The 16603-nt window shown below is 36.7% G+C and overlaps 1 protein-coding gene across 4 annotated transcripts in view; it reads right to left on the reverse strand.

Annotated features, from left to right (window-relative positions):
- The window catches only part of BRWD3 (bromodomain and WD repeat domain containing 3), a 59410-nt gene that overhangs the window by 12510 nt on the left and 30297 nt on the right, over positions 1-16603 (reverse strand). For all 4 annotated transcript variants that reach the window (XM_062584992.1, XM_062584991.1, XM_062584990.1 and 1 more), the window contains 19 exons: positions 16364-16468; positions 14654-14807; positions 13986-14120; positions 13019-13147; positions 12362-12587; positions 11504-11674; positions 9360-9543; positions 9010-9103; positions 8217-8366; positions 7300-7376; positions 6230-6407; positions 5548-5664; positions 5020-5127; positions 3363-3487; positions 3020-3102; positions 2184-2295; positions 1699-1760; positions 1451-1606; positions 593-713 (listed from right to left, as the gene is read on the reverse strand). In XM_062584992.1, coding sequence (XP_062440976.1) covers positions 593-713; positions 1451-1606; positions 1699-1760; positions 2184-2295; positions 3020-3102; positions 3363-3487; positions 5020-5127; positions 5548-5664; positions 6230-6407; positions 7300-7376; positions 8217-8366; positions 9010-9103; positions 9360-9543; positions 11504-11674; positions 12362-12587; positions 13019-13147; positions 13986-14120; positions 14654-14807; positions 16364-16468 — 2487 coding nt within the window. The remainder of the gene's footprint in view (positions 1-592; positions 714-1450; positions 1607-1698; positions 1761-2183; positions 2296-3019; positions 3103-3362; positions 3488-5019; positions 5128-5547; positions 5665-6229; positions 6408-7299; positions 7377-8216; positions 8367-9009; positions 9104-9359; positions 9544-11503; positions 11675-12361; positions 12588-13018; positions 13148-13985; positions 14121-14653; positions 14808-16363; positions 16469-16603) is intronic.

Raw genomic sequence — 16603 nt, forward strand, 5'->3', positions numbered from 1 at the left:
GAAAGGAAAAAGAGAAAAGAGATTATGTATGTTATTTCCCTCCTTAGTTCAGAAGATGTTCTTGTTTTTTTTAAAAAAAAAAAAAAAAAAAAAAAAAAAAAAAAAAAACAAGGGGGGGGGGAATTGGGTAATCCAGGTCCATGGGAAACAGGTTGCCAGACACCAAGGTACATGTCTTTGTTCCCACAGTTTTGATTGCTTCAAACTAACTGGAAATGCTGAGACTTCTAGTTTATAGCACTTTTTAGCTCATTTCTGGCAACTGCACTACAAGCAAAGCATCTGGCTCAAAGGCAGTAGAGATACAGGCAGAGCATATTTGCTTCATCTACAATGTGTACAGAGAATAAGATTCAGTATTTTAAACAAAGACACCCCAGATCCAGACATCAGCTTTTGTCTTAATGACGTGGCCAAACAAAAATATTATCTAAATTTGCTTTGTAAAAGATCAAATAGAACTGGATCTTAGGCTGCTGGCTCACCAAAAAAAACAGACTACCAAAGTGGCATTACATGGTATTCAGCTACACACACAATTCTAGGTTAGGCTATAGAAAACGTAGGTTAAGAACAAATAAATCAAACTGACCTATAAAATCTGTTTTCAAGTCTCCTCCTGATTGTGGTGAGGTCAGTTGGATAAGCAACTACAGTGCAATACATGGGATAGGCACTAAGGTCCACTGGAACGGCAAAGGGATTAGAAATGTCTAAAAGACAAAAGATCAGAATAATTTAGATGCCACAAAAGATATCAGAAGGGAAGTAATACAGTAACTACATTCCTTTAAACAGTTTCTGGGTATTTTTTTCTTTAATAATTCAGCAAAAGCAGTAGAGATCTACAGCTGGACAAGTCACTACCCAAAGGACAGGATGCCTCCTCTTGTATGATCTGTTAATTACATTTGAATAAGCATTTTTTGTTTAATTAACACATTTCTGATTTCCAGGCAGCAGCCAATTGCATTGCTGAAAAGCAACATGGTATACACACTTACAACAGCACTAATGCAAGAAGTGACATAAATGAAGAATATAGAAGTGTTCTGTGTACAAATATAGGGCAGAATTTTAAAAATATCATGCTATCAAACAGTTGCATTATGAAAGTATTTCCAAGGTCCTTGTTGGTGAGGATGTTTGGTGAGGATTTGTTAGTTGGTTTTGGGCGGGTGAGGGTTTAAGTCAATGTTTTGCTCATTTGTGTTTGGATACAAGCCACTAAAAATCCTCATTAACTTGAAAGGAAACAGGTCAAGCCTCACAAACAGGGAAGTATAACTGAGAAGGGCACTGCTTGAAATTAAAAAGGCTTTTTTCACTGATTTAGTTAAGCACATTTCAGATACTCCATTCCAACTCCCAACAATTCATCCAGTCTGCCCTACAGTTAGGTGCCATCACACTCCTACGCTTAATCCTTCTGCCCCCTCTCCAAACATACCAAGGGAAAGAAGTTGTTCAATCCCCCGAATTACTCGTTCACATTCTTCATCTCTGGAATGGGCCCCCCATTCTCCTTCCTGGGGTTTGTACAAAAGAGCTGTCAGTTCATCCGGAGTCACAGGAACTCCGGCACCAACCTCCTCCGGATAAGCAGCTAAACATGAAGAATTCAACAACGGTAAGTACTAGTATTAGTGTCACAAAGCTATATAATGATACCTGGACATGAATTCAAAACATACTTACTTCCTTCTGGGATTGGTTCCATGTCCCATGGACTCATCCTCTCTCTTTCATTATTGTCCCAGCTATTGGAGGAAAAAAAAAAAAAAAAAACACAAGGGAAAGAAAAAGAAAAAATTACATTCAAATGCATAAATTAAAGCATTTGATTTTTCATCTGGCAGAATATAATGAGATGCCTTTTCTCGAACAGACTTAGAAGAAATGGTCATGTCTATTAGAAATGGGCCTGTGTCACTAGCTAGACTTGCCCCCTTGTTTTTCCCTTGTATCTCCTATACATTCACTGCACTGCTGTCCATACTGATAGTGTTGTTTTAGCAGTAAGTTTGTAAATACATCAATAAACACAAAGTAGCTGATTATTTATTTAAATGGAAAAAGAGATCCTTGTCCTCAGAGGTACACATTTAAGTTATATGTAAACACCTAAGAGACCCAGAAGTGTGTAAACATCTCTGATATATTACAACCATGTAAGTCCTTACTGGACACAGTAGCACTGGAAGGAACTATCAGGATATTCTGTCTGGAAAGGCTGCTGACTCTCCACAGTTCCAAACCACCAAGCATCATCTATTATACTGCGAAATCTATCCCCTAGAAGGAAAAAAAAAAATCTGAATTTAGCTAAAGAACAATGCAAGTAACTGCTAAATACTTCTTTTAGAGAATCAGCTTTATCTTTCTTAAATGCACTACTTGGATTCCTACATTTTGCACCACAGGGATCAAGTCCTCCCTCCAAAGGGAAAACTTCTACATTTCTCTTACTTAACCACAGATACCTCCACACTTCGAACCACAATACGACAGTTGATTCTTCTGCTATAATAGACTTATTAACAGTTTCTCTCATTTTTTTCTTTTACTACAGCAACTGTAGCAAGCATGAAGTAAAGTTTCCAACATTTGACATATCATCATATGTGGTAGAGTCCTTTGTATCACACGTTAGAGATGCTGCACGCCGTCTGACGAACAAACCACCACAAATCACAAACACACAGTCTGACTCTGAAAAGTCACAGGAGTACTCTGCAGCAGTGTTGTAGAAACCTCAGACAGTAAGCAAACACAGTAAGATTCTCAAGCTGAATACAAAATAAGAAGAAATGTATACTCTTCTAGGTTCTTTATCATAACATAAACAATGTAGTATAAAATCTGTATACTTAATATGTTGACATTTGTTGCAAACACCACTTTCAAGTCTAAAATACACAGGAGTTACTCAATCTCAAAAAAAAAAAAAAAAATTATCCTATCAAATAACTTGTGAAAAACGTTGCCAAACACATGTAAGTGGTAAAACAGTAGTTACCTATCTGCCAGTTCCTTTCTTTGGCTTCATTATAAAACTGATGCAGCACAAGGAAGTCAATAACATCTGGCATATCGTGGTACCTTTATGAAAAACAAACAAACAAAAACCAAAAAACCACTATTTTCCAAAGCACAGATCTACATGTACAATACAGACAAGCTTTTCAGTCTCCAAACACAAAATTTCATGCATTTTATTTTCAGATTTGGTGTTGTAACAAACAAATACCATCACTATGCCTTTAAAGGACAAAAAAGAGGGAGGTGGGGAGGGGAAGGGAGAAGGCTTTAAATTATAAGAAAATTTCTCGAAGAAAGTCGGCAGCATTTCAGTTACTCACTTTATGGAAAATGATTCTCCTGTCATTTTGCCTGTAATTGGGTCAAGGAATGCAAGCTTCAAGCAGCAGAGCGTAGGAGGCCCGACTTCATATTTAATTCCTACAGTCTTCACAAATTCTTGTTCCTATTTATCAATAAGCATGGAATAGTATTATTTTAACTTGTTGAAAACAGAAACATATCCAAGTTAAAGTACCAAATGTATACAAATAAAAAAGAAATTTGTTTCCACTCTAAGCCCAAGTAATTTCACCCATATTTCATTACCAAAAACTAAAAATCAAAACACAGCCTCCTTCAAAAGGAGGATGAAAAAGACAAACAACGCTCATTCCCATGCTATATTTATGAACAAGGTACCCATATTTTATTTAACTATTGTAGGAAGTTTCTAAGGAACGTACCATTTTTTGGTTTTAACCACAGTGACAGCACCAAAGTTTATACTTGACAAAACCCAAGGCCTCTCCTCACCTTTGCATAGCAACGTACAGGGAAAATTCAAAGGAAATACTTCCTTTAGAAGAGGACACAACAGCCTGGTGTGATCATATCCTGTCAAACATCAGAAGGTGGCAAGATTCCTTTCCTATGTGAAACACCATTTCCTTTTCCTTACTACCCTGTGATGCCTTTGAGGATGTACTGTGTGTCACTACTTACACTACAGCTGGAATTACTGAATACCTAAGATAAGTAACTAGCTATTTTTCCACTAACGCAATTATTTTCATCAACAGAACCACATATACGAATACAAATATTAGCATATATAACATTCAGTTCTACATTTTTCTCTTGATATGAATTCTGAGTAAAGCAGAAATAAAATAAAATAACACTATGGATTAAATATTAGGGGACTCCTTATATTGATTCAAAGCAAAAAATCTGACAAAACTATACAAGTCTAGCATCTACCAATCAATCCATAATATAAAAAGCAAGAGCAAGTTACTGTCTTGCTCTTTCAAGAGAAAAGCATGCACAATTACACACCTAAGTAGATGCATAGAGCCTGTGCATACATTTAGATCTTCTCATGATGATACCTCACTTATTACCCTTACACTGAGATTAGTAAATAGTATCTAAACTTTTCGGTCATTGCGGAGAATCAATAGAAATATAAAAAGTTGTGGGTTCTGTACATCAAGGAGGGGGAGAAACCACAGAGTCGTAAAATAACGTAGGTTGGAAAGGGACCTCTGGCAGGTATCTTGTCCACCATCCTGCTCATAGCAGGGCTAACATCTAAGTTAGGTCAAGTTAACTCAGGGCCTTGTCCTGTCGAGTTCTGAAAATCTTCAAGGAGATTCCACTGTCTCTCCAGGCAACCATTTCCAGTGCTTAATTGCTCTCATTTTGAACTTTCTTTCCTTTAATATTCTAAATATTTCACATCTAATGGAAAAGAATACCATGCTAGGTAAGTTTTCACTTTCTTTAGTATCTTTTTGGCATCCTATTATTAGAACCGAGGAGGTGTAAAGGTTGTGTGTTAATAAAAATATCCATTTTAAAATGTTAGTACCAAAATTAAAATAAACCTTAAAATAACGTTTTCATCATACTTTTCATATTGTTTTTTAATGTCAATTTTACATTACAGAGACATACTGATGTTCAGCTCTTTGAAGTAACTATTTAACTTACCCTGAGTTCCATTTTGTTCCATGGTTGTTTTTGCATGTTAATACTGTAAATTTTGGCTTTCCTTACTGCCCGCACATAGGCCTCATGGCCTTGCCTGAAGTATATGATCTTAAAAAGAAATAAGAAAAAAAATAATTGTATTCCTGTTTATTCAAAAACTTCTACAAACACCTCAGGCACCATTCTTTTTAAAACCAGCTGCACGTTCCCTTATTTTGTTCCAAAGCACTTTTCTCCCTAAAAACATTTATCTCAGCCACCAAAGTAGCAACTAGTACAAGCCTCCAAAATGGGGATCATTAAGAAGCATATGGTTGTTTGAAGATGCACAACAAATTCTCACTGCTATTAATAAGAGTTATGTGTGTGCAAGAAGAGACATAGAAAAGCCAACTGCAAACAACTGGCTCTCTGAAAACTCAGACTACTTTGAGCATGATTCATTGAAAACATTCCTTGATTTAATAGCCATGACTGAAACAAGCTCATCAGCCTAGACGGGAGTTTCAAGATTGCTACACTCGTTACCTCATCTCCCATTTGTGGGACAAAAGGTGAGCGACGCGGTATGGTATCCAAGATCCACTGTGGAGCAAGCCATTCTTCACTTGGTTCACCTTCCATCGAAAGCAGTCCACTCGGTTTCTTAAATATATTACATTAAATTTGAAGTGCAAGTTGTAATTGCTATGGCAGAGTATATGAACAACTGATTATATAGCTAAATACAAGGGCTGAGCAACGCTGAAATGCCAGCCTTCCAAAAATCCTGTCTTTAGATGGCAAGAAATGTTCTTTAACAATATAATAGAAGATTAAGATGTTCATAAATAATCACATTTCTTTCCTTAGAAATATTCTAAATGTCAGCTTCAAAACAGGAAAAGGAAAAAAAAAAAAGAAAAAGAAAAGAAAAGAAAATTTAGATGTCATACAGATGCATCTAACTGGAGCAAAGAATGTAAATCTGGGAGTAAACCTCCCACCAGTAACAGAAAGCTGCCTGCATGAGAAGGGAAGCACATTTACGCCTCATAGCACAACAGATCAGACCACTCTGATACTAGCATTATTGTGTTCTCTGTAGGATTTTTCTTACTGTATACTTGCTTTTCAGAAATTTTACTTTGAAAACACAACTACTTATGGGGTGGGGGGGGGAACTATATCCATAGAGCCAAAAAGGCCTTCAAAATTTAAAATTATTAACCTTTTTTCTAGGTTGTTTAAGTTTCCTTCTTTTTTCCTCCAGTCCTTTTGTTCCCTTCACATTTTCATCTTCGGAACTACTACAGATTTTCCGAGCTGCTTGTCTGGTTTGTCTCTTTGGAGGTTGGAGATTAATTCCAGCATCTGCTGTCCAGTCAGAATATTCACTCGATGAATCACTGTAGATAATATTAAGTTTTAAGAAATAAAACAGCACTTCAGTTTTCACACAATGGAGTGAGAGGCCCAATCCTTCAACGTGCTCTACTCGTGATGAGGAGCAGATGGCAGGATTAGAGCAAAATTTTATTCTCATGTGAATTTAAAGAAAACCTGAGCGCTACCAAATTTGTGTGTTTCATGAGATTATTTCATCAGTTGCAAACTCATGTAGAACTGGAGTTATAGCTTATACCTATTCTTATACTATTTATCTCACCAAATCACAGATGGTTACAAGCACTGACTGAACTACATAGAATGCATGAAAAATTTAGATAACAACGGCATATTCTTTTGAAAATACTTTGCTGGCTTATGTAACATCTAAATAACTCACATACTGTATTTACATTAGCTCATGTTGCTTCTAGTCATAAAAGGACAGCATTAAGAATGAGACTGTAGAACTTGTACAAAAATACGTCTTGACAACAGAACAAATTAGGACATATTAAAGTATGAATGGAAGAACTCTATGTACTTCTGTCAACATTTCTGGTAGAAACAACAAACTGGCACCTGTTTTGCAAAAACCCAACCAACCAAAACAGTTTCCTACAGAATTGCAAAAAAAATTAGTCTTCAATATTAAGAGTTTTTCCACTCTGTTTTTCACAGTAAAGTACTGTTATAAAAACTTCTGCAATTGCATTGGTGTCTTAACACATGCAAGTATTCACCTGCTTCAATCTTTCATAAGGTGCGATGAATTTGTGTGATTTTGTAATGAATTTCTATGGTTTATGAGATCGGGCAGTAATACTTCTCCCTGAATTTGTAGTCATATTATTATTACAATATCAATTGGTCTTACTTTAAATATAATAATCAGGAGACTAATAAAGCTACCTGGAACTGCTTTCACTTTGCCATGCTGCCACAGGATCATCCAAAGATGCATCACTTGTACCAGCTGTCTCATCTTCCTGTATTAAAAACAAAAGGTTTCACTTTTGGTCGAGTTTAAAAATGTCTCATCTTTATTTGCAAACAAGTTGTATGACTTGTCTCACCTTAGGAAAGTTCTGTATTTAACAACTGTTTTAGCTTTAATTAAGTCCACAGTTTCTTTCTCTATCCTAATTAATATTAAACTACAGGCTTATATAATTCCTATAGCAAGAGAAGCGTGAATTTTAATGGTATTAGAACCATAGTAAGAGACCTTGTTTCAGTATTTGATTAACGTATTTTAGTGTGAATTTTCCATCTATTCTGTCTATTCACAGCATTTACAAAGTGACGATGTTCAGTCTTTTTACTTTGCATGCTTCCTCAATGACAGCAAGTTATATTTGAGCTGGGATATTTTAAGTTCTTCCATTGCCAATATCAGTGATTAATACCAATACTCAATCTCTTTCAACAATTGTCTACAGATGTAGACAAAATCAAAGTGCTGAATGTGACCCCTAATACACGTGCAGTATGAAATCTGTTATGTGTGAATGCTCGAAACAGCAAGTGGTTTAACAAAAAATAGTTAAATTTACTTGAAAATGTTTCAGATTTCCAAAAATACACAACCTTGTTCCAAGCTAGTTTTGAATCTGTACTGGCAATGAGATAAGTGATCCTTCTCTCTCCAAGATCAACATACTACAGTAAAAGCACAAATCTAAGAGACTCAATGAGTTGAGTGTTCCTTTCCAGACAGAGAAAGGAATATGGAGTCTTAACGTCAACAGTACTCTGAGCACATCTGCTGTCAACCATGCTATTTGTGAATAGAGAACATATTGAAAGAATCACTTGCTGTATCAGACCTCAGAGGAGCTGTCTGATTCTTCCCGTGCACGTGCATTTTGACTTGCTCCTTGCTGATTGTGTTCTATCGTGGAGCGCGTTTGGTAGGCATGCTGGCGTTTGCGTTGGTTTCTTCTCAAAGACCTTCCGCTACCTGGTTGATAATCATTCTTTCGTCACAGGACAGGAGGGGCAAAAAGAAAAAGATTAGATATCTAATAGTGAGCCATGTTGCGTAAAAGTTGCCTCATTAGAATGACTGGACATTATATCCCATTTATAGATGACAACCAGGAAATCCAGAATCAGAATTGAAAAGACATCATTTCTACACTTGTGAGTGTTTGTATGGGTGCATGCACATTTTTTTTTTTGGTTCAATTTTTGGTTCAATATTTGCTCTACTTATTTAAAAGCTGCAGTCCCTCTTGGAAACTGGAATTGTGAAGAAATCCCTTTTTTTTTTTTAACAAACACCTGCAGCCTCTGGATAAGATAAAAACTAATCACTTAAAGTAGTGTGACACCTCTAATATTTTTCCTAGTTTCCACAAATTGAATATCCACTGTGGCTTTGCCTTCCCTGTTCCCCAGCATTTCCCCACTACTGAAGCCTGAGGGATAGTGATTTATCACTGCTAATTGCATATTACAGTAAAAATACAGAAAAATTACAACTACAGATAAAAGTTAGAGAGATGGAGTAACAGTACTATTTATCTTCTAAAACATTTCTTAACGTTGGATTTTGTTGTTGTTGTGTGCTCAGTATTGCTTCACACCCAAGTTTCCTCTTCAGCTGAATTAACTCACCCGTTGTAAGGTGTGGGATGGCTTTCTCTTCTTTTCAACAGTGTATAAATTAATTTCTATTTCACCTTTGGCAGCTCGACATTCTTCCTGGACCCTAATTACACATAGGAAACATCCATTTTATTCACATTAATTGAGAGCCTTATTAAAATACACATTAAAATACTGCTTGTTGCCTTGTTACAGAAACCTGTGGAAAAGTAGTCCTAGAAGCATTCACACATACTTCACCCCTAGAATCACATCTACAGTTAAATGAACAAATCTGTTAGTTGAGGTATATGAAAGAAATATTAAAACATAACACAGTTTAATCTTTTTTTTCCTAGCACACGTAGGTAGCATCTTACTTGCTGACACCTGGAGAGAGCTCGTTCACCACAACTCTTCTGCTCCATGCCATGAGATCTCTCTCGGTCGCCATTTGACTTCGGGGAGCGTTGTGATGCATTTGCCGGACCCCTTCAATCTGACCGCTTCTCCGGAGACCAACATTTGGTGGAGACGTTACATCCAAACTTGGACTTCGGAGAGCTACAAAAGAAAAAGATTTTTCTTTACTTCCGCGAGCCATCAATAAAATTTAGGATTTAAGGCTTAAGCGTTGCGCAGAGCTTCCTTTGGTACCAAAGAACAAAGTTCAGCTCCCTTTTCCTAGGGAAAGCATCCACCGATCATTATAAAAGAGCACAACCTCCTATATCATCTGATCTATTGGATGCACAAAACTGACTGTTTTAACTGTTTTTGCATTTACTTCTGACAAAGGAGATTTTTATATATTGGTATTTGGACTATTGGAGCTATTTGGACTACGACGCGCATACTGTAACATCACATACCACTTCACATGGTCATAAATACTGTGATGCGCTGTTAGCTTTGAGATATCTGATGCAAGCAAAGAATATAATTTGTGAGGAAAGTTTTAAGAGCATTTAAGTGGCCAACAAACCAAAGTCCTGTTGATTGTTAAGAATCCTGACTTCAGAGCCTTTAAAATACTATGCTACAACAAACGGCAAGACTGCTACCAAAAGCAATAGACTGCTGCAAGTTTTCACATTTCTGTAGTATCGCAATTTGTTCTGTATTTGTAATGAGCCAGAGGCATTGCTCCTTCTCTAGACTTTTCCTCAGGTAGCACCATAACATGATGCTACATACTCAGGAGAAATCACAGAGACTGAGTCTAGGTAACAAAGTGAGACAAAAAGGTTGATAAATATTAGGACGGGGGCAACTGTTGCCCTAAATTATCTTGTCATTTGGGAATACAGCAACACAATTTTACATGCTTATATTACATTCTCAGTAATGCAAACAGATATAAAATATTTAGCTATTAAAATGTCGATTAGACTACGTATTAAGGACCTAATTCACATAAACAAATGTAGTTTATACGGTAAAGCCACTGATTAAAGCCGGTTCTGGACCATAACAGCACATCAATCTCTATACCACTCGCATTTAAAATTGCTCTTTCACAAATATATTCTAACTGAAGGTTGAGATTGAGCAACAGATAAACCTATCACAAGAAGCAGAAAAGATTTCCTGCAAGCTGACACTGGCTGCTAGACCACCTTCATGACACTACCAATTTAGATCAAAGCAAAAGCGTGGTTTTGGATTTTTCACTAATATTTTACCGTTTTCTTCTTCACTCTAAAGGTAAGCAACTCCAAATCTAGTAATCCTAATAAGCTTTACCATAGAGATTGAATTCAGATGTGTATAATCAGTCATTTAACCTAGAACTAACTTATTAGCACATGTAAATTTTTTAAAAGCTCAGGATAACTTGCAGTGCAAGTCCGTAGCATCTGCTCTGTTACATGAAGTGCAGACAGTCAGCTGCTTCACAGTCAGCTGCTCACATCTGAGTTTATTTTTAATTTTTAATAAGGGTGTACATTAAAGTCACAATAGCAGAACGCTAACAGCAGAATAATGTCAAGTTTCATAAGGAAACACTAAGATGGAGCAGCCGTTTATTTTATAAACACTGATGCTCAGCTTCAGCATTTATGCTGCAACAGGAAGCCATCAGTCTGTCACAACATTTTATTCCATTGACATTCTCTGATTATCAGAGATTAAACATGATAATGATTCACATGATTAAATGGAAAGCAACATCCCTGCAGTGATTAAGTGACATCAAGATAATATAGTAAAATTCATACTTGTTTTTATAAAAGGCTTACAATGGAATTAATTATACTCTAACAGTTCTAAGTAACAAGATAATGTCTAGTTAAGACCACTGCATGTCCTCAGCTGCAACTTAAACTTTAATTTCCTCTGTTGGCATTAGCAGAATGCTCAAGTGCTCCACACAGGTCAACAACATTTATATGAACAAGAGAAAAAACTATCCTTAAAGACATAGTCCTGAAACATGCAGCAAGTTTAACATACTTTGATTAGTACTTTACCATGCTTTAGTAAAAGAAACAGCTAATAGAGGTAAAGAAGGTCCACTTACCTCCATTAACAGAGTGGGATCTGTTGAGTGGAGGGTTTGGAAGAGTTTCTCCCTCATTAATTAGCCTTAGATCTTGTTCCCTCTGTAGCTCTCTAATCATTCCATCAAGAATACTTTCATCCTGGTCATTAGTTTGCTGCCCAATGACTTGTTCAACTACTTCACCATCACCTTAATAAGAACAAAGCCATAACTGCTTACAAAATTATTAATTTCTGTTTTACTAAACACCATAGAAACAAATTCAAAATTGTGCACAATTTGTCTATCTGATCTGAACAGTATCTGACCAGCAGCTATCCTTCTGCTCTCATGGAATAAATGGAGCCAAAAACCTGCCTTTAAAAGAGAAGTCATGTTAAAAACCTAAAATTACAGACTATGTATAAAAAAAACACAAATACGATTCCTCATAAAGAGAAACGCTGCTTTGGTAGGTATTAATGGAAGACATCTTACGGAGATCAGCATGTTGCAAATTTATATCCACAGGAAAAACAAAGCCTGTTTTAAAGGACAAAAAGTGTTTCTTCAATGTCTTGCCTTCCTTCTTCCTTAATTGCATGTATTGCTACACTGAGGTTAACAGGACAATTCTTTGAGCCTGTCACTGTATACCTGACAGAAGCCTACAGATACTGGAATACTGCTCTCTCCTCATTGTAACTCCAGGGAAGCTGATTCCAAACATCTTCTCTATGCCATAAAGCCACCCCATCTCCTCTTCTACTCTACACCAAATTTAAACCACTATTTTCAGAAGAACTTAATTAAGCAGATCCTTATAGTAACAGCCTACTGAACTGGTACTCAGTACGGTGCAATATATGTATTACACACGGATTTCAGATAGCATACCATTAGCCACATATCCCAGTTGAGGAATAAGTTGTTCATCCTTGCAATTTTCTCTCCCTGGTACTAGCCGCTGATATCTTGTGGGATGAGGATTTCCATCAACATCCACCAGGAATGGAGGAGGCATAAGATGTGGAGCCTGTTGAGTCTGTTCATCCAGAACATAGTTATTTGCATCACGGATCAGCGGTCGGTAATCTGTATGGAAGAACATCTGATCTGGAATCTGCAAGAAAATTTAATAAATATATAAATATAAAATATATAAATACAAAATGGCTATTTGCAGCTGTCTCGCTGCTTTGGAATGGCTCCTATACCCACATGCCCCAACTCCTACACTTAAGATCAGCAGAAGAAATGTTATCACAGAGAACAGACTCGTACTACAAACGTGTTCTATTACCTGAGCTTGACGCAAAGATCAGAATTCAAGAGTAGAAGACACCAAGGGAGATGAAGACAGAAATTAATGCTTTGTTTCTCTGATTAAAGATTCCCTTATCTGAATCTTTTTGACTTTAGTATAACGGCAACTGTTCCATGATCTAACCACTATTTAGTCTGGGGCAGCGGGAGGGAATAAACGGTAACACAAATACTTCTAACATAAAATCAGGTCAAGACACAGACGAGTTTAAACTTCATTCAACCCACCTTTTCATAATATTTATTGCATCCAAAACCAAATAGTAGCAGATGTCCATGAGAGTCTGTGCAGGCAAAATGCTGTCCATCTGGTGAGAACTTGCAATCAAATACAGCTCCATGGCCTTGGCCCTCAATCTGTATCCAAGTACACAGTATCCCTTTTAAAATCATACAATCTCTAAACAAGTATTAGCAAGAAAATTTCACCTGTCCTCCCTCAAATATTGAACTCTAATTCAGTGTAAATTGTCACCTTGCCGAAGACTGATTTGCATTTTTATTTTTTCCACTTTAATAATAAAGCTTAACTGAACAACAAGAATTAATATCTTGCACTTTCTCATTTCCTGAAGTTTCAGTGCAACTGTCAAGGTAAGTTCTGAAACAACCACTGAAAAGTGTCCATTTTGTGTTACTAGAAGATACAGGGCAATCCCACACCAGAAGAGACATAAGAGACATGTTAGCTCCACAAAAGCAGGTTTCACAAACACAAGCGCTAGCAAGTTCAGGTAAGAAAACCCCAGCTACCTCAGGTCGAGAAGCAGTGCAGCTGCATTTGCTCAATACTAGGATCAAAGCAACAAATCTGACACTGGGCATATTAAGATAGCTGCAGCACAAAGCCAACCATACTATTTTCCAGATCACAGCCACGTGTTAAAACATACAGACTTACTGGTTTACTTTGCTTCATTTTTTGCATGATATAAACATACCAATACACATGAATAATTTTCATATGTAATATACTTTCATAAAAGATCTATTATTACATTTACAAGATGCAAAAACATACTTTGGCATTGCTTAATGAACAGTACAGGATTTTCTCTTTTAATATGCAAGATTAATATCCTTTAATATCCTGTTGTAACATGGTCACCGTGGGTATATAATGAAACCTGCTTGTGCCTTGTGTCCAGTTCTGCACAAATGTGAAAAAAAGAAATACTTCCTTGATCACTCTTACCATGTTGAAATAATTGCGAATTTTTGTTCCTTTGTCTATATCCCATACGAAAATATTTCCATCATGACCTGCTGAAAGTATGATCCTTTGGTCAAACGGATGAGCTTCCAGAACAAAAACTTCATCATCATGACCCTGCAATAAAAGCAGGGTGAAAAATAAAGTATGTTTCTTCATGTAATATCTCCAAACATGCCAGTATTTAGTGTGAGGACATCTCAGCACAGGTAGACTTCTACAGCAGCTCAATTTCCTAGATATTAGACTGCACCCAAGTCTGTACTCAGGCCACTTCTCCATCAGGGGATTGGCCTCATTACTGCCCACTTTACAAATACCTCAGACCGTAGCTCAGCACAGTCAAGATGGAGCGGGAGGGGGAGGAAGGAGAAATCAGCAGGGAGGACAGCTGCAGCCCTCTAATCTGGGCACAGGCAGTGGCCTCCGAAGGTCTCCCTTGTCAGCCAGCAATCATCAGGGTCTAGCAGCACTTTAGCTATCAGCTCCTTTCCCCATGGGACATTACTCCTCCCGATATGCAGGAGGCAGCTGGCGTACTTCAGGACAAAACTTTCCTCACCAAGAGGTACGACAATGCAGTTCAACCTCAAAACATTTTCAGAGATGAATTATAACAATTCGGTATTATTTACTGGAATTTTACTCACAGATAAGCTATGAAGAAGCTGTCCTGTGGATGAGTTCCACACTTTCAGAAGGAAATTGTTGACTGCAGTGATGACGGTGGCATCATGTCTATCCCAGGCCACCATAGTAACCTTCAGTTTAGAAACCTTGTCCTCCCCAGATGCTACGTTGTTTCTAAGGAAATGTATTATTTAGGAAATAAATCAGCACCTCTGTACACAGTAACATTTAACAGCAGTAATTCAGTTTGAAAATAGCAAAATTATGGTTGCCACCACTGTGACTACTGGCCAACGAAGGAGAATGATGCATGGGTACTGCAGTGATAAAAACAGGTACAGTAAATATTCTGTGCACTAAGACACACGTAGAGAGTTTTATTCCCTTGAGCAGTTAGAAAATCGCTCAAGGAAAACTTTAGAGCAGCTTTTTTCCTCTAAACTTAGAGCATTTAAACTTTTTAAATGACCTTCTTGGTCTACCCAACTTTCAAACTAGTCAGTTCTATTGTCTTTTTCCTAAGGGCATTTTTCTTGTCAGTCATCAAAACAACCTCCTAAAGTAAACTCTGTAACAAGTCCAAACTTGCTAAATAAATCCAAATCACACCTTGCCAGCTAGCTTATTAGAAATGTAACCACATGAAATATAAAGAATTCTGCAAAAGTGTAGAGTGAAATGGACAAAACCTTTCTAATGCATTTCTCCAGCTCTGCTTTTTGTGACTGCGCATATTCAGTTACAAGCCCACTAACCGAAGCCACTTGAGGATCACAGAAAGAAAAGCTCAAAGCCAAAACCCTAACTGAACTGAGAACTGAATGAACATATCCCATCTCGTATCTGAAAAATTAAGTAAAAATACAATGCTAAAAACATTCTGGATATATATTTACAAGAAATTCTGCCAAGCAAACCAGACCTTGGAATGAAATAAGAAATCCAAAATGTATTTTAGAAGGAATACTGCCAGAGAAAGGAATCAATTTCACACCTCTCAGTAACTTTTGGGTTACTGTCATTTGTCTTCGGGATGTGTAAAATAATCTTTAATGGGCAATATAAGAGCTTTTTTACTAAACTTACTTACTGAAACAGTCAGTCTCGTCTATGATTTCAGTTACTATTACCTACACCAGTGACCATGTGACTCTTTAGAAACTCTTGAATTTGTTCATTTTTGCATTCATATCGTGTATTTTGCTCACGATCTTTCTCTATTTTAATTTTATTATTCACTATAATTTTAACTGTATTCCATACTACAAAAAACAATATAGCACAGCATATTTTATAAAATAAAAGAAAGAAATACTAATAACCTGAAGAGACTGATTCTGGCAGTCGCTACTATAATCTTGCAGAGAGATGACATAAAATGACAATTGTTTCAGACATTTGAAAAAACGTGCAGGTCAGTATACGATCAATGAGTCTCTACTATAGCTTCTCAGTGATATGAACTCTGTTTGACATTTTTACTTCTTATGTAAAAAAAAAAAAATCAAGTATTCACCAACCATTAGAGTACAGACATATTGAGGTATTAATGTTTGCCTGTCAAGCCTAATTAATTATATCACTGAACACACAGACACAGAATTTTCGCAAAAAATAGGCACTAATATTCACTCAAAATGGAAATAAATAAATAGGCTTAAATATGATGAAAGATTTTGTTTCACATATAAGTGATGCTACAAGCTGTCTTATGTTTTGGTTTGCTTTACCCTGTCACTTTAGTAGCCATATCCAGGACTATGCTCTTCCACTCCTGCTGCTCATACTGCCATATTCTTGCTGTTCCATCTCTGCTTCCACTGACAAATCTTAAGCTATGAGGGGGGAAAAAAAAAAAGTTATCTAACTCTGAAGGATAAATTATCGCTGCTTTTGGTCAAACACCATATGTCTAACTTATGATCTTATTTTCTCATTATTCAGTAGATTCCTTATGCAGTTTTCCATCC

The sequence above is a fragment of the Rhea pennata genome, chromosome 11, assembly GCF_028389875.1.
Source record: "Rhea pennata isolate bPtePen1 chromosome 11, bPtePen1.pri, whole genome shotgun sequence".
Classification (NCBI taxonomy): Eukaryota; Metazoa; Chordata; class Aves; order Rheiformes; family Rheidae; genus Rhea; species Rhea pennata.